General features: G+C 40.9%; 1 protein-coding gene across 3 annotated transcripts in view; it reads right to left on the reverse strand.

The window, feature by feature from the left end:
• LOC142916582 (putative ATP-dependent DNA helicase HFM1) overlaps window positions 1–25,076 on the reverse strand; it is a 40,378-nt gene that overhangs the window by 8,571 nt on the left and 6,731 nt on the right. Inside the window, exons 8-29 of one of the 3 annotated variants that reach the window (XM_076061714.1) lie at window positions 24,249–24,425; window positions 23,374–23,574; window positions 21,815–21,903; window positions 21,006–21,049; window positions 20,804–20,905; window positions 19,481–19,629; window positions 18,028–18,122; window positions 16,112–16,245; window positions 14,781–14,831; window positions 13,430–13,507; window positions 12,735–12,826; window positions 11,477–11,580; window positions 8,782–8,829; window positions 7,618–7,715; window positions 7,374–7,511; window positions 7,172–7,257; window positions 6,625–6,708; window positions 5,110–5,267; window positions 4,095–4,198; window positions 2,885–3,046; window positions 1,806–1,886; window positions 817–947 (exon numbers count right to left, since the gene is read on the reverse strand). In XM_076061714.1, the coding sequence (XP_075917829.1) occupies window positions 817–947; window positions 1,806–1,886; window positions 2,885–3,046; window positions 4,095–4,198; window positions 5,110–5,267; window positions 6,625–6,708; window positions 7,172–7,257; window positions 7,374–7,511; window positions 7,618–7,715; window positions 8,782–8,829; window positions 11,477–11,580; window positions 12,735–12,826; window positions 13,430–13,507; window positions 14,781–14,831; window positions 16,112–16,245; window positions 18,028–18,122; window positions 19,481–19,629; window positions 20,804–20,905; window positions 21,006–21,049; window positions 21,815–21,903; window positions 23,374–23,574; window positions 24,249–24,425 (2,406 nt within the window). The remainder of the gene's footprint in view (window positions 1–816; window positions 948–1,805; window positions 1,887–2,884; window positions 3,047–4,094; window positions 4,199–5,109; window positions 5,268–6,624; window positions 6,709–7,171; window positions 7,258–7,373; window positions 7,512–7,617; window positions 7,716–8,781; window positions 8,830–11,476; window positions 11,581–12,734; window positions 12,827–13,429; window positions 13,508–14,780; window positions 14,832–16,111; window positions 16,246–18,027; window positions 18,123–19,480; window positions 19,630–20,803; window positions 20,906–21,005; window positions 21,050–21,814; window positions 21,904–23,373; window positions 23,575–24,248; window positions 24,426–25,076) is intronic. The other 2 variants (XM_076061716.1, XM_076061715.1) reach the window with 2 other exon arrangements.

Genomic DNA, 25,076 nt, shown 5'->3' on the forward strand with positions numbered 1-25,076 from the left:
AAATTACAAGCTACACCTAAAATTAATTGTACACATATATAAACATCACCACGTACATAATCAATAAAATCCTCCAGAAAAAGCACCACCCGTTCATGCTCCGTACAAAAAGTGCAAAAAAATTCCGTTTCGATGCTTGATCCCAATAACAATCATTATACAATACAGATCAAAACAAATTTAAGTATAAATCGATACTAAATAAAAAAAATCGGGCCAAACCAAGCCCCTCTAAAACTTACTGAAACAATGCTACCTAAACAACGTAACAGTTCTCCCAACAAATGTGATTAAAAGGTTACAATAGCGACACACACACAACACACACAACACGCATCACTAAACCTAGCGTCCTTCGCTAGCTGCGTAAGTCATAACAGCCGGATTAACAATAGCAGTAGCAGCGCACTATAATCAACATACATAATCAGTTCATACGTCGGTCATCTAAAGCTACATTTTTGAATTCAGGCCACAGGGGAGCAGTGGCAGCTTTGGTTGTGCGACTCCTCTAGAGCACTCTCGCTCCCAGAGCCACTTCAACATGAGACAATGTACACAACTCTTACAGCATCTCGGGTGCAGTCCACACAATGGAGCGGTGTGCACCACTGCATTGTGTATTCATTTGTACGTTAACAGGGTGCGGTACTCATTGTACAACACTCTATCCGTTCTAAATGTTTGCGTGCGTGTTCGCTACGCGCGTGCCAATTTACACAAAACAAAACGAGGTACATTATAAACACAGGTGCAGTGACAGATATGAGGGCTGTCAAAATGTGCGATGTTTAACCGTGACATTTTCACTCATACCTTGAGCCTTTTGTGACTCGGAAAGCCTGTTACACTTACGGTCTTGCTTTTTAGTTCACTCAGGAAGCTACGCACGTCAGCGCTCGGGGTGCTGGGTGTTAGCGGCGTTGACCTGGCCATATTCCCTTTGCCTACAAGTTAAAACAACAACGCAGGCGCTTAGACCTGAGTGACAACACTGCATTCATCAGGTGCTTTCGCCTTGCGGGTTCAGATCCTAGTGGGGGGGTTGGCTCAGCCTACATTCTCCAGGGTCAGTAAAATTTGTATCATATTGTGGGGAAGACAACAGAATCAAACTCCTGTGATTCACTCACCCCACCACAGGAATGCAGAATTACACCACTGGACTATGGCTGTCATCAGGAAATGAATATCGCCAAATGCTCATTTGAGCGGCAAAACAAAGACTATACGAGTTATTTATTTAGCAGGCCTATGATGCGTGCAACCAATTGTGCATGAGAATCATCGATGACTGATGAAAATTATATGCAAATGTATCATTTTGGCTAACGTTCAAAATGAGACCGCACAAGACAGAATCTACGAGGCAGACCATACGAATGAGACAGAAGAAGCTTGATAACAAAAAATAATGCAGTCTTGAATGGAATCGTGTCAAATCACATTATTTTACACATTCCATTACCAGCCTACAAACAAAATAAATACGTGCACAGCACGCATTCCACGTCTGTCCCTCCACATGAACATTAAAGTAATTGTATACATCCCATCTGTCAAACCTCCATTCTGGGAGTGCATAATTGCAGCAAAATGTGTTTAATACAATAAAACGCCGCACCCGTTTTGGTATTCAGTGTCTCATCAGCAATGTCAGATTTGCTTGGATCAACGCTGGTGAATGGCCAGAAGTGTATCGGTCTTCGTTTGATGAAATACGATATGATATCCAACCCAAAATAATCACAATTGCTCGTAGTAATAACTTTGTAAATACGTTGAATCACGATGAAGGTACTCACAGCACTCGTGTCCACACATTTGTTTATTTTTACAGTTGTGAAGACAGCTTCTCTTGGAATCTTCCAAGCCAGCAGAGTAACCTTCAGAAACAAACGAGAGCTCTGTGGAGAAGTCTTTTTCACTGTAAACGTGTTTTATAACGACACATCACACATCACGTGACGAATACAATCAAACGCTGAATGTTTATGAACATTACTTTCAGCATATTGTAGGTCGAGCGAAGAGTCGAGATGTGTAAGCCACTCTAGTGTGCAGAAGCATGTCTTAAAACGTTCCAAGGAGGATGGGGGGGACAGTCCTGAAGATTTAATTAGATCCCTAAAGTCGTGATTTAAAGCTTTCGTGACTGCAGTGATTCATATTCTTGGTGCTTTCGGTAAAGTCACGTTGAAGGGAAACTATAAAATAATAAGATAAATATAAAACAATAAAATTCTCACGACGTTTCGACTGCAAGACAAGCAGCCATCATCAGGTGTGGTGACTGCTTTGTGTTGCAGTCGAAACGTCGTGAGAATTTTATTGTTTTTATATATATTATTATTATTTTATTGTTTCAGGTGTGATGACTGCTTGTGTTGCAGTCGAAACGTCGTGAGAATTTTATTGTTTTATATATTTTATTTTATTGTTTCCCTTCAACGTGACTTTACCGCAAGAACCAAGAATATATATCCCTAAAGTCGTATAAAATATATATTATTTATGTATTTTCTCTGAGAATAAAATATTAATTTTCGGGGTCTCAAGGAAGAGGGGAGGGGGGGGTTGGTCGATCACCCCTGTGTCAGTTTGGAACTCTTGAGCACAAGAGAGATGACCTTTGCAGTAAAGTTGTATATGTACAGGTCAACTTCACAACAAAATATAATGCACCACACCTAACGTCCCCTATGTATATTGCCGCATACTTGTCACAGCATGGGTTGGTGGGAACAATTTCACAATGTAAGGATTATATCAGTGTTGTAGATATGAAGATGCTGCATTCTAAATTGCTTCCATGGGATCAAATGCATACAGTCTAAATAAACCAATTTATCTAAAATGCATGTAGAAATGAGGCGACACAAACCATTGCCGGCTGCTTGTGCCGCTGCTGAGGCAAACGCCTTTGGTTTCTCACAGGTAGTAGCATGCAGGGATTGGGCCTGCTGATGCCTCCCATTCCCGTAGAGCCCAGAGGTGCGAGGGCTAGAGTAGAATGGTGTGAAGTTCTGATGGATGTCCATACCAACTGGGGAAAGCATTAAAACCACATTTTTACCACGATAGCTTTAATCATCTTCACCACATTTTTTTTCTGTCACATACGCAGAGAGTGTGAGAAACCTTTCAGTTGTAATTGATCTTGAGCACGAGTTGTCTCTCTACTGTCAACTCTGGAGGACCTCATACCTCCACCTGCACATTTCCCACGTCCACCATTTCCTTACCCCAGCTGCCATCCACACCTTCACATCTACTCACATCCTCAAACTCCAGATGATCCAAGATGCCCCTGACAGGCTTCTCGTCCACATCCGTAAAGAAAACATCACCATAATACTCAGATCTCTCCACTGGCTCTCAATGTAATCCCAGATCAATTTAAAAATAGCACTCACCGTCCTAAAGATACTCCATTGACTCGCCCATGCCTAAATCTCTCCTCTCATCTCACTCTACTCCCCTCCAAATATTCTTCACTCCAGCAACCAAGGTTTTCTGTCAAATTCCCCCTGTAAACCTCGGTTCACTGGGAAGTTGCTAACTCTCGTTTGCTGCCCCCATAATCTGGACCTCCCTCCTCCCAGTCATAAGTTCTGTCGACGCCTTTCTCCTTGTATAAATGCAGCATCAAGAGCTTCCTTTTTCCTCTGCCTATGACCGACTGCCTTTCTAAAAATATTTTTTTGAAAATATGCCTTCTGATTCAAAGCTTTCGTGACTGCAGGGATTCATATTCTTGGTTCTATTCGGTAAAGTCACGTAGAAGGGAAACAATAAATTAATAAAAATATAAAACAATAAAATTCTCACGACGTTTCGACTGCAACACAAGCAATCATCATCTTGCTGTGGGTCGGCAACCAAAATAACAATAAGAGCCTTTTTTTCGAATTCGGTACAAAACTTGATATTTCAACAGCTGCCATACTTGTGAATACTGTACGTTCATGCATTACGTCATGAAGCAGTCTGTATAAAGCTGAACGCGGCTCCGAAGCTGACTCCTGACCAAGGCTGACTGAGAAATATGTCCTGGTGTAGTCTGTGGACAAGGTGGCAAGCCTGAGACTTACCATATGTAGAGCTGAGGAGGTAAACGTTGAGCTCGTCACTCTTTTCCGGCCGAACAACTTCAACTTTCTTCATGAAACTCCCTGTTTTCAGCAGCATGTAATCTCTGTGAAGGTCATATCGGTTATATATGAAGTTTCCACAACTTACTATTACTGCAGGTGTCTTAATAATGAAATATGTGCGCTATGTTGCACTGACGTTAAAGATTTCTGACATTCAAAACGAGTAGACCAGTTCAACTCGTTGACAAATACGAATACAGAAATACGTAAAAAATTACTAAATTGGAATTACACACAGCAACCATCGCCCCCTACTGGCAACCTCATGCCCAATTGCAGGCCAGGTGCTAAATCTCCTTGTGTCCACAGGGACAGTTGTCACTGGGGGTGCCCATTTAAATGTGTCTGAGACGTGGTGTAAGTCGCTTATTGCGCGTCAAGCGCTCATAGACACCCCAGAGTAAAAGGCCCTATCAATGACAGGTGATTATTATAATTTTTTTGCCAGTAACAAGTGCATTTAAAATGTTGTTACATTTGTTTTTAGGAACAATGTTGTTTACATATAGGAAGGAGGCGTAATGTCTGCTTATTTATTTTGTTACATTTACTTCTATATGATGCTGATTGTCATGCTCTATTCCTTTATATTGCTGTATGTTCAGGGGCTGAATGGCAATGTCGAGATCTGATAAACCACGAGAGCTTCAGGAGCGAGTTTGTGTCGTTTTTGTACTGCTCCGTTGAAGGAGAGCAGAGACCACAGTGGTTTACTCTCTGGTCCATAGTTTGGGTTGCATAGCCACGGATCGCACAGCAGGAGACGTGCACATTGGCCTGTTTGATGTTGTGATGTGGTCGATGGTTCACCGGTGTCTTTGAGGAATGTCAAAGCAAGGAGGTGCGATGTTTGGGTCTCTAATTATCAGGCAAAACGATTATTTTGTTCGATTCAACATAAAAAAAACACGTGGCCTTGTCACAATTACTGCGGTGTGGAATTCAAGCGCACGTGATGATTTGCCGATGGACGAGGTTGTTGTCGGCGTTGCCCAGTAGTAGCGTGCAGCAGTGGTTGCTTGGAGCTGTGCGGTGAGACTGTAGGTCTGCACAGTTCTTTAATATCACTGTAATTATCACCTCAGCCACACCTTTGTAGTACCGGTTACCCTGGAAAAAAAAGCAACCAGTGCCATTCTGAATTGATGGTATGCAAAGTTTACCAAGCCATTAAATTAAATTGAATATTACTAAGGTGAAGATAAACGTTAATTAGTCTATTCCTTCATTTAAAACCTAGTGAAAAAACATTTAACAAATGACAGCAACGGCCACTTGCCCCACTGTAGTCACCACGTCTGTACCAAGATACTGGGTGGCATTACAAGTACTCAGAGTGATTTCTTTCTCAAATGAGCATTGAGGTGGTGACCATCTCCCATTTACAACCCCTGAGACAGTGGTGGAAACAATGCGTCTCTATATAACCCATCAAACAATCGCTGTTGACTTCCCCACAAATCGGTGCCTATTTTATCTACCACGGAGGGATGATGGAGTGAGTCAACTCCCAGCTACGACTTGAACTCGCAAACATTCTGATGGCGGGTCGCTCACTCTCCTGCTGAGCCACATGGATAGTTTCACAGGTGCAGTATTATCAAAAGACTAATTAATGTTTGTCTTCAGACTCATGATGTTTCGAGTTCCGTATTTTCCCGCATATAACCCGCGGGTTATACCACTTTTTACAAAACAAAACAAGACCCTGTGGGGTATATGCAGGTGCAGGCTATCCCTAAAATATTTTACACGTGTGACATGTCATAACTCGTTTAATTTTTTCACTGCGCAACACTTCCAGTACCTTTGACTAAAGCACTGCTGAATAAATCACTCGCACTAAAATTGCACGCATTAACACGTTTGAAATGACTCGAATTGCTTGCACAATGAAACGACAATGTTTCAAGTGGGCGCACTTTGTTTAACCGGAGTACATGCGTCTGCGGGTTATATGCGTATGCGGGCTATATGCGGGGAAATTGAGCCACATGGATGGATGGTTTGACAGGTATTTAGCAAAGTCCTAATTGACGTTTGCCTTTGAAAGCCTGCTGCTTTGAGCACATTGAAAGTAGCAACGCACTGAAAGGGAAAATGATTTGCACCCGAGCCTTGTGACTGTGCATTAGTTCTAGATTTGAAGTTTTCGCGACTGCAAGGATCCATACTCTTTGGTTCTATTCGGTAAAGTCACGTAGGTAAAAAAATAAAACAGCAAAAATCACGACGTTTCGGCCACAACACAAGCGGCCTTCATCAGGTGAAGGGACCAGCCTGTCTCGAAGACTGCGCTGGAGTGAAGAAAAAAAAAGGCCGCTTGTGTTGTGGCCGAAACGTCGTGATTTTTGTTGTTTTATTTTTTACCTACGTGACTTTACCGAATAGAACCAAAGAGCATGTGCATTAGTTGTTTTTAGCAATGTGAAATATTTGATTGGAGTCGGGGTTCCGTCTCATGCACCTGCTCCACTCTGACTTGGTACTTGGGCAGATGCTGCACGGCTTCTTTGATCTGGTTCCCAAACGGAGGGTGTCTGTTCACTATCTGCACAACGCAGGAATGCACCGCCAGCAAAACGTCATTCGGTTTTGTTGCAATGTTGTTTACAAACAAGAAATACGCTCATCATTGGTGGGTGTTACTATTATTAAGGAAGGGTGACGATTGTAATGTGTTTCCCATTGAGTAATTTGCAAGTTACTTTTTACATTTTGCTAATTTGGACAATCACGCCGGTACACAACGGTCTTCTTGGCATGACATCATGGGGGTCTGTGACGTCCATTTTGAAGAAGATGGCGTCGAGCATTTTACGGTGAATAAATCCGCAGTATAATTAACCAGAGCGGTCTGCCAGATTCGAACTGCGGCTTCTGGAACAAGCGCTGCCACTGGGCCAATGGCATTAATGGTGTAGCTACCGTATAATTGTACTGGGAAGTGCGCTAAACACCAGCACAAACATAGATACATGTTGTGGAGATTAACACTACACCCATTATCTCACCAACTCAATTTCCCGTCCATGAGTGTTTGCAATTTTCTCAAAAGATGTCAATCCAGCGTTGACCAGTGCGCTGGACATTGAGAAGCCTACAGCAGAAACACTGAGGTTAAGTAATGTTTAATTGAAGGGTCTTCTGAAAAGAATGCGTGGTTGTAAATAATTTCTATGTGTTGCTCTTATTCGTAAAAGGGATTATAATTACCGATTTTTTCAAGTTGTTTCAAAACGAAAGGTGAATTTTCCCAAAGCTTTGCACGAAAACATTTAGCGAGGTGGACAGCATTCAGCACAGCCTGGAAATTATTCTGCTTATCCTTTTGCTGCAAAAATTCGGCAAGACCTACAACCACAAAACGGAGATATAACGGATGTAAATACTGTCATGCGTTTAAACGTTAACTTCAGAAACAATGTACATTCGTTTAAATAGTGCAGTTTAAACTTACATTTTGTAAGTCGGATTCCAGTCCTGAAGATTTTGGCAGTGTCCTGCATCAATGCAAAATCTTGCACCAGTACACATCCCAGCTGAGCTTGAATGAGACTACAAACAACGTGTCATTTCAATTATAATCTTAGCTCTTTCGGTAAAGTCACGTTGAAGGGAAACAATAAAATAATAATATATATAAAACAATGTTTATATTCTTAGCTCTTTCGGTAAAGTCACGTTGAAGGGGAACAATAAAATAATTATAATATATATATAAAACAATGTTTTATATTCTTAGCTCTTTCGGTAAAGTCACGTTGAAGGGGAACAATAAAATAATAATATATATAAAACAATGTTTTATATTCTTCGCTCTTTCGGTAAAGTCACGTTGAAGGGGAACAATAAAATAATAATATATATAAAACAATGTTTTATAATCTTAGCTCTTTCGGTAAAGTCACGTTGAAGGGGAACAATTAAATGATAATATATAAAGCATTGTTTTATATTCTTAGCTCTTTCGGTAAAGTCACGTTGAAGGGGAACAATAAAATAATATATATAAAACAATTTTTATATTCTTAGCTCTTTGGTAAAGTCACGTTGAAGGGAAACAATAAAACAATAAAATACATATAAAACAATAAAAATTCTCACGACGTTTCGACCATAACACAAACGGTCGTCATCAGGTGTGTCGGTTTGCAAATGAGTGTCAATACAAACCGACACACCTGATGACGACCGTTTGTGTTATGGTCGAAACGTCGTGAGAATTTGTATTGTTTTATATACATTTTATTATTTTATTGTTTCCCTTCAACGTGACTTTACCTAAAGAGCTAAGAATATGAATTACTGCAGTCACGAAAGCTTTAAATCAAAATCATTTCAATTGTGTAGCAAAAGCTTAATTCTCCACTTGAACAAACTGTTTTTGCAATATAGATGCAGTTTCGAGTGTTAAAATAAGTGTCAATACATCTTGAAGGCTCTCCAATTGGAAGGTGTGATCTGTATGGTGATATCAAATGGATAATAATCTGCAAATGTGTAGAATATTAAAACCCTAAACACGAAGTTGCGTTGCTAAGTATAAAGAAAGTTCATAACCAACTCCAAATGTACGTATATGTTATCTTAACAGGAGCATTGAAATCATAGCTGTACTTACCAGTTTATTTTCATTTCACTGGTTTTTATTTTACCGGACATTGGAAATCTGAAATGACAGAAGCATTCAGATTCACTCATAATGGTTTGTCCAAATAACTAATACACACTGAATATACAATATACACTTAAAATGTGCGAATACAGACTTAAACCCCATTCGCTTATCCATACAATATTTTGAAATACGTAATACATTCACAACTACTATTGTCTCAAATATGTAAATGTTTTCACACTTGATGTTTCACTATCCGAGAAACCTTTTAAATTAAACAATTAGAAAAAAAAATTTAGACCGATAAAACATTTGATTTCGATTTAAAGCTTTCGTGACTGCAATGATTAATCTTCTTTGGTTCTTTCGGTAAAGTCACGTAGAATGATAATAAAATAATAAATTGATAAAATAAAATAACACAATATTCTCACGACGTTTCGGCCACAACACAAGCAGCCTTCATCAGGTGAAGGGGGCGAGACTGTCTGGTAGGACAGCGCTGGAGTGAAAGAGCCACGTTCAGATACGGCCTTTAAGCTATGTGAGAGGAACAAAGCGCCTTGACAAAGGAATTAGCATATAATTTAGCATTGAAATGGCTGAATGATTAGCTTGTGACTGGTCACAGAAATAGCTATGTTAAAAGTTAAAGCATACACACCCGCAGAGGCACCCATTGTTAAAGGGATTAGCATAGAATTTAGCATTGAAATAGCTAAGTTAAGGCATACACATCTTGACAATGGAATTAGCATAGAATTTAGCATTGAGATAGCTGAGTGGTTAGCTTGTACCTGCTGCAGAAATAGAGCTTGTACCTGCTGCAGAAATAGCTACGTTAAAGTCAGAGCATACACATTCACCGAGGCCCTTAGTACAAATCAAACAGGAGAATTTAGCATTGAAATAACTAGGCGAATCCAGCATTGAAACAACTGAGTGATTAGCTAGTGACTGGTCACAGTACTATATAGTGAACCAATAAAAACTAAAATATAAATTACCTTCATGTTATCAATAAACTCTATATTCTCCAATCAGCTAAGCTACCAACAATAAGTCGTTATATATCACAATGCTATATGGCGAAAAAATGGGTGGATTCTTACCCTCAAATTTCAGCACCACGGATAGCTACGGGTCCCGTTCAGACGGACGAGTTCGTCCATGGTCGGAACAGAGGAGGGGGAGAGAGACAGCTGCGAGGCCCTAGTATGCTCCATATTGTAAAACTATACTAGACCGCAGCTATTTCGCCAGCATTGCCTCTTAATACCTCTCACACCACGGTTAATGGTATAGTTTTACAATATGGAGCATACTAGGGCCTCGCAGCTGTCTCTCTCCCCCTCCTCTGTTCCGACCATGGACGAACTCGTCCGTCTGAACGGGACCCGTAGCTATCCGTGGTGCTGACATTTGAGGGTAAGAATCCACCCATTTTTCCGCCATATAGCATTGTGATATATAACGACTTATTGTTGGTAGCTTAGCTGATTGGAGAATATAGAGTTTATTGATAACATGAAGGTAATTTATATTTTAGTTTTTATTGGTTCACTATATAGTACTGTGAATAGCTCAGATGTGTAGTCATTTCTGTGACCAGTCACTAGCTAATCACTCAGTTGTTTCAATGCTGGATTCGCCTAGTTATTTCAATGCTAAATTCTCCTGTTTGATTTGTACTAAGGGCCTCGGTGAATGTGTATGCTCTGACTTTAACGTAGCTATTTCTGCAGCAGGTACAAGCTCTATTTCTGCAGCAGGTACAAGCTAACCACTCAGCTATCTCAATGCTAAATTCTATGCTAATTCCATTGTCAAGATGTGTATGCCTTAACTTAGCTATTTCAATGCTAAATTCTATGCTAATCCCTTTAATAATGGGTGCCTCTGCGGGTGTGTATGCTTTAACTTTTAACATAGCTATTTCTGTGACCAGTCACAAGCTAATCATTCAGCCATTTCAATGCTAAATTATATGCTAATTCCTTTGTCAAGGCGCTTTGTTCCTCTCACACAGCTTAAAGGCCGTATCTGAACGTGGCTCTTTCACTCCAGCGCTGTCCTACCAGACAGTCTCGCCGCCTTCACCTGATGAAGGCCGCTTGTGTTGTGGCCGAAACGTCGTGAGAATATTATTGTGTTATTTTATTTTATCAATTTATTATTTTATTATAATTCTACGTGACTTTACCGAAAGAACCAAAGAAGAAAAAACATTTGATATGAAACTTTCAAGATTATTCCAGTGTAGGTTCTGGATTTTTATTCCAAAAAATGTAATGACATTAACACAGGATCTTAAAACAAATACCTAACATTCTTCAAACTGGCCAAATATACCATATAAAAATTGCAATTTATTGTAATGTAACTTTACCAATACACAGTATGCATAATTGTATATTTACATATGGCAATTCACCTACATTGGTTTAAACAAAAGTGACTTCTGATGAGATACGGAATGACAAAACCAGTCCAGAGTTTGGTTGTGTGATACCAAGTCTGCTGAAATTATGCACTCCCATAATTCCACGTGGTTGATAGGATGTGTAAAATATATGTATTATTTTATGTGGATGGACAGATATGTGAAGGAGGCATATTGTACGCTTATTATTTTTTTCTTCTTCCATTCTTTACGACGATGCTAATGGTTATTTGGTGACGTGTCACTGATTGTTACCGTATCGTGTGCTTTTTGGCCAAGTTCAATGTGTTCAGGGTTTTCTTCTCATTAACACGGAGCGTGATGTCTTTATACTCTCGACAGCTTGAGATAAGAGTCACCTGTAAAGAAGGTCAAAGATCAAGATGTCATCATCATGGCCAAAATCATTGATGCTACTACTACACAGAATTGAAAAAGAATTCCACCCTCCGTCAGAATCCCGCAGCTGCTGCACAATAGACACACGGTGAGCTCCCAAATCTGCCCTGACACTAAACCCACATCCATTACGGGAACAAATCGGTATTTAACGGCAATTACAAACCTCCAAAACATTTACAATACAAGGTGTCCTGAACCGAAAATGTGTCCAAAGAGATCAGGAGCAAAATGTATCAATTCAGCTAATTGCTAATCGCAAAAATACTCTCTTGTAAAATACACGCGGGAGTTATGACCTGGTGGCTCAACTAGTGTAAGTGAGTGGCTCACAGACGGCAGGCTCCAAGTTCAAATACTGCTGATGAGTTGACTCAACCCACCTTCCCTCCGAGTTTGATAACATGAGCAGCACTCTGTTAGTAAGTCAACGGTGGTTGCGCTGCAGAGAGACCCCTGTCATAGGATTGTGGATTCTCCACGATAGCCTCAGGGCTGTCAACGGTAGATGGATAACCTCAGTGCTCATTTGAGCAGGAAATCACTTTGACTTGGTTCTGAATGCCGCTGTACGATGCATTGATTATGTCTTAAAACGTAGGTGTTAGTTGAACCTTGTGCCAGACGCACACCGATTGATAGAATTGTCAGCAACGATGTATGCAGTAATAAACTAAAAGTCTGTCTTTGTAAGTAAAACTAAAATGAGACGGTATCCTTACTCCAATAAGGTGCACTGTATAGATACAAACGATGATGATCGCCAAACATGGCTAAAAACTGCTCAATTATCTGCACAATTGTAAGTCCGCTTATTAATTTGTTTCTTACAAAATAATTCACGGCCTATTGTCAAACATCCAAAATGATCATTTACAGCCGCTTGTCAAATCCACTGCTGTGAGTCGTTGTGGTTGTTTGCTATGTGTCACATACACACACATATCCTTGTCTGTTAACATCATTACAGTCACCACCTGCAATGCGTTGTCACGAACCCTTTCAGGGGTCTCGATCGTCTGCTAAGTAAGGGGACATTGCCGCAGCAAGCCTTGTTAACGTAAGTCGATGGTGATGTGGAACAATGAGAAACCAACCCTGTGACCTCACTTACCAGGTCTTGCACGGCTTCCGAGCCCTGTATTGTGCCAAACAGCTTGATGGTATCAAATGCCACGTAGTAGTAAGCCATCAATCTACCAACATCTGGACAATATCAAACCATGTTTTGTTAAAATAGCAAAACACATGAAAACAAAGGCAAAGGAGGTCCCATGATATGTTAAAATAAACTGTAATTAAATGCCAGGGTGCTGGTGGCGGCTATACATCGTGCCTGTAATGCAGGGTTGTTGGATCAAACACAAATTGGTAAAACTCCCTTCCCAAGGTCGCCAAGATCGCCATATCCTTGGCTTGCCAGGGGTATGGCGGGAGAGCAAATTCATTATATCCATACGCACAGATATTGAGTTACCACCCCTTGCACACGTGGGGTTTTTCCATGCACAGACACTCATCAATTAATGGAGTTGGCGACACATCCCAACATAAGCAGCACCAGGGCTCGGGCAATAGTTGGCGAAGGTTCTCACTGCCCCCCATTCTTGTCTGGGGGTCCCCCCCTCCCCGTGCCTCCGTTAGGAACCTGTGCACGTGACAAATTCTACAGCACGTTCTGAGATGCCGATTTGCATTGACGACTGGACGCTATACACAACATGAAAATGTGAAATGACGTGTTTTTTCGTCACAAATAAAGCGAACAAACACGTCATGATATGCTGTTTCAGCAGAAGGATTATTTACCTGTTGGCTTAATATCCCCATTCTGCATACAAATTAGCTTGTAAGCTGCCAGCGAGTTCAAACTCTCTAAGCATAGTTCTGAAATAAATAATGTAAACGAAACATTAACGTCGTTGTGGACAAGACAACAAATTAACTAAGCAGGTATTATGCCTTCCCATATTTGTCTCTCCACTAAAATCTAAAATCTGCTTAAAACATTCATAGCTAACAGAGTAGATAATTGCCTATTCATGTCTGGCAGGTCACAAGTATTGCTTCAAACAAGCCTGACTGCTTATACATTGAATGTCGAAACCGGTCCAGATTGTTTGTTGCTGCTGAAAATATTCAATCCCAGAAGGCCGTGTGGCTGATTGGATATGTTAAAAACAATGATTCTACTTTTTATGCGGAGAGACATATATGGGAAGAAGGCATATTGTCAGCTTAATTATTTTGACATAACGATCGTTAAATAAATACAATTAAAGAAAAATCAATGCGTCTCATACTCATTGGTTCTTTCGGTGAAGTCACGTAGGTAGAAAAATTTAATTAAACTGACAAATAATAAATCACGAAGTTTCGATCGCAACACAACAAGCGGTCGCCCTCAGGCGGAAAAAAATCCTCCATCAGTGAAACAGCTGAACCAGCGAGAGAGCTGCGAGAGAGCTCATCTGCTTGGTTCTTTCGGCAAAGTCACCACGTAGAATGGAAATACAATAACAAAAATAAAACATAATACAATAAAATTCTCGCGACGTTTCGGCCACAACACAAGTAGCCTTCCTGAGTCACGAAAGCTCTCTCGCTGGTTCAGCTGTTCACACTGCTGAATTATTATTTTTTCCGCCCGAGGACGACCGCTTGTTGTGTTGCGATCGAAACGTCGTGATATTTATGATGTTTTGTTTTATTTTATTTTGTCTACTGAGTCTGGATTCCTGCAGTCACGAAAGCTTCAAATCAACGTTCAATTTGTCTCAATTTTAAATCATTGAAAATCATGCTGCTTGTAGTGGAAACACAAGGAACAACTTGAATTGACCAACTGGCTCTTTCAGAGGCTGCGTATATGGGTTTTATTCTCAGTGTTTCATCTTCTAACAAGTAGACAGGTTTCTTGAATTGAGCAAGGTTGTAAGAGCTTGAGAAGTGAGACCGTGGGAGGGAATTCACAAGGACTGTAAAGCATCAGTACCAGGGGAAGAATCAAAGACAGAAGTGTCTTGACCTGTCGCGTGGTGGCTGAAGACAGTAACGTACGAAAAACACAAGCAAGCAGTTGTATTTCTCTCAGTTTCAAATTGTCTATTATTCCAGTAAAATTACAGTTTGATGTTCGATTATGTTAATATCACTATACCTTGCAGAAGTTGCTTCTCAATGTCCTCTTTGTTCAGACCAGCGTCAAATTCTGTATCAGTGATTCGTACAGAGTACATTTATTTTTCAGTATGCTGCCTTTTTATGCATTGCTTGAGATGTACTTAAAATGGCTTTAACAGTTGAATATCTTGTCATAGTCAAAGTCAAAACTATGTAAACATTTGATGTCAATGAACGAACTCTAAATTGTCAGAATGTTTAACATTCACTCCTTACAAACATACCGTAATTGTGTCCTTTGTACTTAAGAACATTCAAACGTGTTATTTCCTCCAGTCAGCTCATAATATTTTTGAAAGCCCCAAACGTGAAATGTAATTACAGCTAAAATTACTGTTTTATATTACAATAGCTGATCTATGCAAAGGCATAATGGCTCAAAATACCCAAAGATGGTTTCACACAATGTTTTAGTGCATTGGTTCAACACAAGCAAAACTGTGGACCGGTTTTGCAATTCAGTGTCAAGTCAGGATTGTGTGAGCCAATGCAGGTGAACTGCCAGATCCATAATATAGTTTTTTTGGGTGAGATCGCGTAAATATAGAAATGTGTGTCGTTAAAACCCGCCACCACCCGATACAGCCAACTAATAAGGGTTGCCACGTAAACAGAACGTGCCAATTCATCACTAGTACAGCACTAGTGTGTAGTGTATAGTGTAGTGTATAGTAGTGTATAGTGTAGTGTATAGTGTAGTGTATAGTGTAGTGTATAATGTAGTGTATAGTGTAGTGTACTAGTACAGCACACCGATGTGTTGCAGAGCCACAACATTTACAAACTGAGTACGACTTTTCGCCAGTAATTACAGCTAGCTTCATCAGGGTGGTGGTGGGTTTATCGACACATTTATATACAGTATTAAAAAAACTATTATGGATTATATTGGTCCCGAAAGCCTACGTGTTAAACGAACTGCCAGGTGTTTACAGGCAAGGGCCCTCTCTGTTTTATATTGGTCTTCGCTCTACACAAACCTGCATAATATACATCATGTTATTTTGTGTTTCATTCGAATAAGTGTCGTTCACTCAAATACATTTTGAAAATTAATAGGATACACATGTATATACATCCTTCCAAAATACCTATACTACTCAAGAACACATGTATGTTCTTGATAATTTTCTGAAATAAATGCACGAATAGGTAACTCAACCTTTTCCAATACACCTACTCATGTTTATTGTTATTCTTTTTATATACATAATTGGAACCTGGTGATTATACTATCGCACACATTGCGATAGTATAATCACGCGAATATTGTATGTTTTAATTTTGAATTGTAAATGCATTTCTTACTGTAATACTTTGGGTTTTTGAGTGCCCGAATGTACAGGAATGTGGATCGGATCCAATCCAATGCCACGTTGACATCTGTGATCGTGTGCAGTACAATCTCCGCATTGAGGTGCTCTGTTAAATTCATGTGCAAACTGCAGGAGACCGAAGGTGTTTACAAATTCACGGTAGCTACTTTATAGCAATGGGAACATGGAAGTTGCAGAGGGGAAGCTGATTGATGGAAATTCACAAAATGTGGGAAAAAAAACACATCATTCTGAACGTATCTTGAAATCAATTGAGAAAGTTTTCATTACAGCGTGAAAATGTGAAGATCCTGAACAAGACAGTATAATACAAAATAAATGTTTATTTTGATGTGGTACTTCTCCTCAAAAGAACCAAAGTGCTGTTACATGTGAAAATGTCAACATTTAATACTTTGCACTAAGTAATTGGTCTAGTGTTCCAAAGAAATAGTATGGGCGTCAGTTTTCAATCGTGACTTAATAACATCGACAATGCCCAAAATCACAAATATGGCTGGGGGGGGGGGGGGCATTCCACAGATGGGGAACCATACAGCAGAAGGCCCAATCGCCCTTGGAGTGCTGTCTCATCTTTGGGATGCAGAGAGGACTGGAATCCATGAAATGTAGATTGTGAGATAGAATACTGGGATTCAAAAAGTCCCAAAGGTAGGTGGGTGCTTTATAGGCCAGTAACACGATCTCAGAGTCGACTCTGAGATTCACCAAGAGCCAAAGTAGAGATTCCAGAACATGTGTGATATATTCGGATGAAGCGGTTAGAGGCAGGAGTCAGGCAAGCTGCGTTGTGGAAACATTTCAGCCGATTATACTCTTTGGTTCTATTCGGTAAAAGTCACGTAGGTAAAAAATAAAACAACAAAAAAATCACGACGTTTCGGCCACAACACAAGCGTCCTTCATCAGGTGAAGGGATCAGGCTGTCTCGAGGACAGCGCTGGAGTGAAACACAGCCACGCTCAGACCGCGACCTTTAAGCGTGGCTGTGTTCCACTTCAGCGCTGTCCTCGAGACAGCCTGATCCCTTCACCTGATGAAGGCCGCTTGTGTTGTGGCCGAAACGTCGTGATTTTTGTTGTTTTATTTTTTACCTACGTGACTTTACCGAATAGAACCAAAGAGTATGGATCCTTGCAATCACGAAAGCTTCAAATCTAGAATTTTAGCCTATTGAGAACTCTTGCAGGAGGCATGCCGACGAACAAGGTGGCATGGCAATAATCGACAAGAGAGAAGAGACGCATTATCCAAATTATCTGCATAATAGTTTGACAAGCATGATGTCGTGCTGACAATACTTTGAAGGTGAAAAAAATCACTTCTGAATTTCACTTTTCACTTTTCAAATAGGTCTCAAACTTCGGAGCAAGGTCACAGAAGCCACCAACGTTGTGTCTGTTACTGTGGGTGATGAGCTGAAGTTGAGTGCACGGAGCCGAGAAGCATAACCTCTGTTTTGTCACAGCATTTTTATGCATCAAAGACTTAAGGCGGAGGAGTCACTGGAGCCAAGATATCGGGGTAATGAGAGGGGAGGGAAGAGAGGGAGAAAGCATGAACAAGAAGAAGCAGCGTCTGTTTTTGATGACATACCAGACATGCAAGTTAGAGGCATCAAAGCTATGAAGAAAAATAAGTAAGCTTGGGCAGGACATGTCACAAGTAGGAATGATGGCCAGTGCTCAAAACTAACGATGGAGTGGTAGCCAAGGTAATGGAACACGTGGATTGTTGTATCACTGGACTGTGAAGGATGTTTACGGCTAAGAAGGCCTTCAGCGGGCAGTGTATGCCGATGCTGACTTTATACATAACGTTCACAAATATGTACATGTTCATGTCCAATATATACATATAATAACAAAACTGCCGTTATTGTCCTACCTGCTTTCTAGTTTCTGGGTCCCACTTAGCATTTGTTCATATTTTTCTTTCAATTCATTTCTTGTCAATATCACCGCAGTGGCTGAAACATCAAACTGTAAACGATATCACGTATGTTACTTCACATCAAAAATAGATAAATAGCCATACTAATAATGAGCTAAATGCAGGAAAATCTTTAATGAGTCTCAGGAAATGCAGATGGATCCTGCATTGAAATATTTGCCTGATTTATTTGGATATGTTTTGTGTTTAGGAGGAAACGAAACTTCCTGGGGGAAACACGCAGGTTCACACATATGGGTTCATAACCAACTTTCTGTACTGCCATCTCTAGTGGGTATGACACACAAATATGCACAATCCACAAACCTTTCGGTAAAGTCACGTTGAAAGGAAACAATATATATTGTTTCCCTTCAACGTGACTTTACAATATATATTGTCTCCCTTCAACGTGACTTTACCGAAAGAGCTAAGAATATGAATTACTGCAGTCACGAAAGCTTTAAATAAAAAAATAAAATCCACAAACCCTTGCTACCACAGGTATATACTACTACAACATACAAAGATCCCCCATAGAGCCTTAACTGGCTGTTGGGGCGAGTGCCGTTAGCGAACACCTATGAAGGCAAGCACAGCACACGAGGGGGTGGGTGGCCAGCACCAGGTCCGGTTAAGATAATCGTCACTCGGGCTTTATAACGCAGCGCGCTCACCGCTACACTACCGCTCCCCACTTCCAGCATGGCGACACGCGTCTATGATCTATTACTTGTGCTTGTTAGCCTATTGGAATTGACGCTTTGCTATTTTGCTAAATAAAAGCACATGTATATGTTTTAACAAATGGTGAACATGCTATGACACATTCATAATTGAGCAAGAATAGTGCAACAGTTCACTTCATCCTGCAGCAGCAGCAGCAGCCAGGTGGCTCAGAGGTAGAGCGGCCATCTTGCAATGGGAAGGTTGTGAGCGGCCATCTTGCAATCGGAAGGCCGCTCTACCTCTGCAGCAACAGCAGCAGCCAGGTGGCTCAGAGGTAGAGCGGCCATCTTGCAATGGGAAGGTTGTGAGTTCAACTCACGGTTAGAGGTCGGCTCAGCCCATCATCCCTCTTTTGGTCGATAAAATAAATATCACTTTGTGAAAAAGTCAACATTGGTTGTCCTTTGGAAAGACTCTCCCATTCCATTGAAATTAAGGAGGTCCACCCCTGGCTTAGGGCTGTATATAGTAGATGGGCACCAACATCAATGCACAAATAAGCAAGAAATCTTTACCTCTTCAAAATAAATGCTATATTGTCCACATGATGGGTTTCAAGAGATGGGATCCAATAAACTAGAATACATTTGTGCACAATGCATTTAAGTTTTGAAAACGGATATTTAGTTCCGAAAAGTAAGGATATATGAACCAATATAGTCAGAATATGTGCATCTACCTGTGGTCTTCCTGCCCTGCCAATCATCTGTAGAATATCTGTTTCCCCATATTCCTGCACCATGCCTCCCCCAGTGTAGTGCATGGTAGATTTGACGATGACCAGGTGTGCAGGAAGGTTTACACCCATAGCCAGTGTACTTGTAGAGACTGCAGACAAATCAAATAAAAACATTCGGTATTTGCACCATTCTTTTATCACAAGGCAATCACGAAAAAAGGCGCTGTGTGTGCACATATTCTGCAGAAGTTTCGCAGTAGGGGCAATGTTGCTATATGCTCCATAATATACGTTTTTGGGTTAGATATATATAAATGTGTCGTTAAAACCCGCCACCATCCACCACAGCCAACTTGTAAGGGTTGTCACGTAAACAGAACGTGGCCAATTCGTCACTAGTACAGCACTAGTGTAACGTGTAGTGTAGTGTGTAGTGTAGTGTATAGTAGTGTATAATGTAGTGTAGTGTATAGTAGTGTAGTGTATAATGTAGTGTATAGTGTAGTGTATAGTAGTGTAGTGTATAATGTAGTGTATAGTGTAGTGTACTAGTACAGCACACCGGTTGTGTGTTGGAGAGCCAAGCCACAGCATTTACAAACTGAGTACGACGTTTCACCAGTAATCACAACCAGTTTCATCAGGCGACAGCCATATTGCTATATGCTTCCTGATTGGATATTTTGTGGGAACATTTACAAATCTGGACCTCGACACCAGCACACAACAGCCTACTCTCTTCAAATCATGCCACGGGATAATTAATGTCCACTCTTAAGCAGATGGCACAAAGTATGCTATGATTCATATACTTGCAGTATTAACCATAACGGATTGCCATATTCCAAATGCGAACCTGTGTAACCTCTGTAACGAGCGTCAAGCGCGCTGCCGCCCCAATGCACAAAACATAGCGTAAGTAACTCGGTGAAGTTAATAAGTCATCATAAAAATATTGAACTCTACAAAATACTGTCATCATGTATCTGGCAGCAAATGTATGACATGCGGTTGGTCACAAGGCAGTTGTTAGTTACCACAATTTCAGCGGCATTGGTGTAACACACAAGCAGAACTCTGGATCAGTTTCAACGTTCCGTGTCTCAGCACCAGTCAGGTTTGCTTGAACCATTGATGGTGAACTGCCAGATGCTTACAGGCAAGGATACTCTGTTAGATATCAGTATGGGTTTGTAATCTTGAAATATGCACACATAACAGCCCCTACTAATTTCACAAAGCCACATGCAAACCTGATGCATGGACACATATATCAATTTACAATCTCTCCATGAATAAATAATATGCTCATATTTTACGTACACAGTACTGGCAGTTCTCCTTGCAAGAAAGCATCTTCAATGTTTCCTCTATCAGACGTTTCCATCCCTGCATGATGGTATGCAATTCCTTTCATCAGCAAATCTACAACAATAATAAAACAAATTACGCGAATGTGAATTTGATATTTTGATGCAATTATTTTAAATCATCGTTAAAAACAGTGAGGGCTTTACAAGCTTACCTCTCAACTTGATATCCTTTAGGCAAGAAGCATGCTTCTGCAGTCTGAAATTACAATAAATGACCAGTATATATGGTGTAGTGGTGAGCACGCTAGACTTGTAATCAATTCCACCTTCGAGCACGATCTTTTAAACCCCCCCCCACACTGCCCCTGTCCACCGAGCAGTGTATAAATACATAAATTGGTAGGTCGCGCGTAGTGGGGTAAAGTGTAGGTACGCCTGCCTCTTCCAACACGTCTGGTCAATGTGAAAGAGTAGACCAATATCCCTCTAGAGTAGTGCTTCTCAGCATTTTTATTCCACGGCACAAATCTTCACAGCACACTGAACAAAAAATATCAGTTGGCATTTCATCCAGCAGAGGATTGATCATGGCTGATGATGATGTGTCTGCACGCTCATCTCTCTCTCAAGTGATATATTACTATGGACGGACTTGGTGCCATAGTGTAAGTGTGGAATTTTCACAATCACATGTGTCAATCTCCCCTTGATCACCTTGTTCCCTGGGCCTTAGATGCATTATGATCAGGCCCAGATTAAACTTATGAGGGGCCTCGGTACGTATTTCATATTGCAAAATAAATTATGAAGTCAGTTTAACACGTAGGCTTTCGCGACCAACATCATCGTGGATATTGGAGTCATTCAACATATTTTTTTCTCTCAAGCGGAGGTTAACACCAGCAGTGGCTCGAACAAGGAACTTGAGGACAGCACCTTGACCGTTACTTTTACACCAATATCTTAATCACAGAACATTTGCGAAACACGAATATGTGTAGAGCCCAATTCCCACGCCTACCTCTGCCTGTGCTGGAAATCAATCATGAATTTAGCATCTTTAGCCAGTGTGGCTGCAGCCAGCTGAACACTTCTTCTCGTCGCACAGAACTGTAAAAGAATAACCACAAGGTGCCTTCAATGCACGCTATTAAAAAGTATGCCTGCTTCCAAAGGAATACACGTGAAATATCTAAGGCCTAAACCATTTTAATATTTATATATGTGCGCTTGACTAGGTGTGATATTCATTGTATAAATGCATACTTTTATAACGTTTTGTGTGCGCAAACGTATATGTGTATGGCCTCTACAGGTGTTCGCTAAATGCTTCTTGCCCAGACAGCGCGAGGCCGTCACCGCCACGGACGTGGTCTACGCCCTCAAGCGCCAGGGCCGCACTCTCTACGGCTTCATCTCTCGCGCACTCAACCAACCCAAAGGCTCTCTTCAGAGCCACCCACCTCTTCTAAACGGCTTGCGCGCCAGCGTTACCAAACCGTCCACGAAAGAAACACTTTCTAAATGGAGCACACAATTCTGGCTTAGTAATCATTGGAAGGATTTTATAAACCATTTCAGGTCTTAATTGATTGTTCACGCTTACGGTGGCTTTCAGACAGCATACATTAATTTTTCGTCTCCCCCCTCCTCTTTTCAGAACATAGATGGACTCGTCCTTCTAAATAAACTGCCAAATCGCTGCACGTGGCGCTGACGTTTTTTTATAAATAAAAACACCGTTCAAAAATAAATTAATTAATGCGAACCGACACTTCTTTCAAATGTTTCTTGCCGTTGCTTTTCACACCTGATGACGACCGTTTATGTTATGGTCGAAACGTCGTGAGAATTTTTTATTGTTTTTTATATATTTTATTATTTTATTGTTTCCCTTCAACGTGACTTTACCGAAAGAGCTAAGAATAATCATGTTTTTCTTGTTCATGTTTTTGTTTGTTGCGGTTGCACCCGATTCAAGAGCTGGATGGCTCACAGGGCTCTACACCAAATGAATGAAACTGAGAAAACTGAAACTGAGTCTTGTAAAGACTAAACAGGGGATATTGCCGTTGTGTGATTGTATATGCATGGTTATAGATATGCAAGTGGGGAGTGGTGGTTAGTGAACCGTGCTACAAACCCTGTTACCCGAGTTCGATTCCCGCTCATGATCAAAAGCGACGGTGAATATTTCAACCAATTCTGGGGCTTCCTTAGGTCTACTCAGCCTCAAATGAGTACCTGCTGTGATACTGAAACATCAGCATTGGGGAAACAAAGGCGGTCCGGCGTGGTGCTGCCCACCCACCCCCTCGTGTGCTCATGATGGTCTTCATAAGTGCTCGCTTACCAGCACTTCCACCAGCACTTCCCCCAAAAGTCTGTTAAGGCTACACATGAGATTTTTGTCCACATGGCATTTCCTGTTTGCTATGTATGTGTCAATGGAGGCCATATACACCTTGACATATTCCATATTTAAGGGCTATGCATGCAAAATATTTAAATTTAAAAAAATATGCAATTAAACTAATCATGCCATTTTGACTTGGAACAACAAATAGGACATGTACTCACAATGAGCGTTGGCTTTTGCTCTGAATATGTTTGTATAATTTTTGCGAGCTTGTAGTTGAGTATCAAGTCAAATTTAAAGGCAGTCTGTAGACGATAGAAAGGAAATCCCAACACGATTTTGCGGAGTTTCACAGGCCGATGCTTTTCATCCAATTTTACGAAGATTGCCGTTCCATCCATATCAGACAACCACTCGGCAACCTAGAAAGAGAAAGGTGGATGCCTCAGCAATATTTGTAGAGGATATACAAATATTAATTTAAATGCATTGAGAGGTATTCATACCTCTCCATATTTTATGTATATAAGTCAAAAAGAATGTCTGGGCATTTGCCCACGTGCAACTTGATTAAGATGACACAAATTCCTTTTAACAGTGGATGTTACAAATTAAATGCAACTAGTTTATAGTAGACATGAAGGTTATTTTTATACTCAAATGAGCATTGAGGCGGTGCTCATATCCTGTTTACAGCCCTGAGCCAGCGGTGGACATTCTACATTCTTATAACGGGGGAGAATCTATCCGTAGAACCAATATTGACTCCCCCACAAAGTGATACTGATTTTAATGACCCCCGAATGACCATGGAACGAGTTAGCACCCCCAACGAGGACTTTAACTCGCAGCCTTCTGATTGCGAGCCGCTCGCTCTACCACTGAGCCACCTGGCTATTAATCAATGTTATAGCAATATATACTCTTTGGTTATTTCGCTCAAGTCACGTAGGTATAAAATAAATACAAATTATATATACGTGACTTCACCGAAAGAACCCAAGTGTATGGATTTCTGCAGTCACGAAAGCTTCAAATCAAGATTGTAGCGATACAGTATATGTTTAAACAATGTTTAATAAGTATGCCAACTCACATCTTCTATATTGGGAATGGTGGCTGACAGGGCGATGATCCGTACTCCCGCACAGGTATGCAGCGGTTGAAGCGCATCCTTTGTGGAGGTTGGAGGGACAAGGTTATAAAGCGTCTTCATTCTGCTGACCACAGCCTCCAAGGTGGCACCACGTGACTCATCCCCTACCGTGTGTACCTACACCGTGACCCACAGCATAACACGACGCAACTTTCATGATTTTTTTTAATCGAAGTATCCCACGATCTTGCCTCAGCGGTCTTTTCCTTGAGTTGTCCAAACTCGTGGAGACCATTACAATGCCTGTATCGGCAATCGGCCCTTCCCCATCCTGCACGCATGAACCACCCTGAAGTACTGAGCTGTCGTGTACTCTTCCAGACTTCTGCATTACTTACAGTGTTCTGTCTTGCCATGAAATTCCCAACATCTCAGACACCTGGGCACAAATGCCAACAACTTCTTTATAAGTTGTTTGAATGGGTCCAACTTTATGATCGAAAAATTAACACATGGTACTCCCACCTCAATTCGATGACCAAATATTCAAATTAGGTACTGTAACCGTATGCATGCAATCCTCGGTTTACCTGCTTTTGTGGTACGTCATTTTGGAATAACGCGCGCGTTGTATTTAGACTTTATATTGACATACGCTAGGCAATTTTCGGAATATCGTCATCCGCAACTCGAGATGCGCTACCCTAGCCTGGCACCGCGACCCAACGGCGTTGCCAGCAGCCAGTGCGGTACGATAACTCGTGTGCTATACTTGTACAGCATTCATTAACTCTAAGTCTGTCTCCCTCCTCGCCTCCATCCATCCCC

This window comes from Petromyzon marinus, unplaced genomic scaffold, assembly GCF_048934315.1.
Source record: "Petromyzon marinus isolate PM22_M1 ecotype Great Lakes invasive population unplaced genomic scaffold, UKy_Petmar_22M1.pri1.0 PM_G_Scaffold_4, whole genome shotgun sequence".
NCBI classification, from domain to species: domain Eukaryota; kingdom Metazoa; phylum Chordata; class Hyperoartia; order Petromyzontiformes; family Petromyzontidae; genus Petromyzon; species Petromyzon marinus.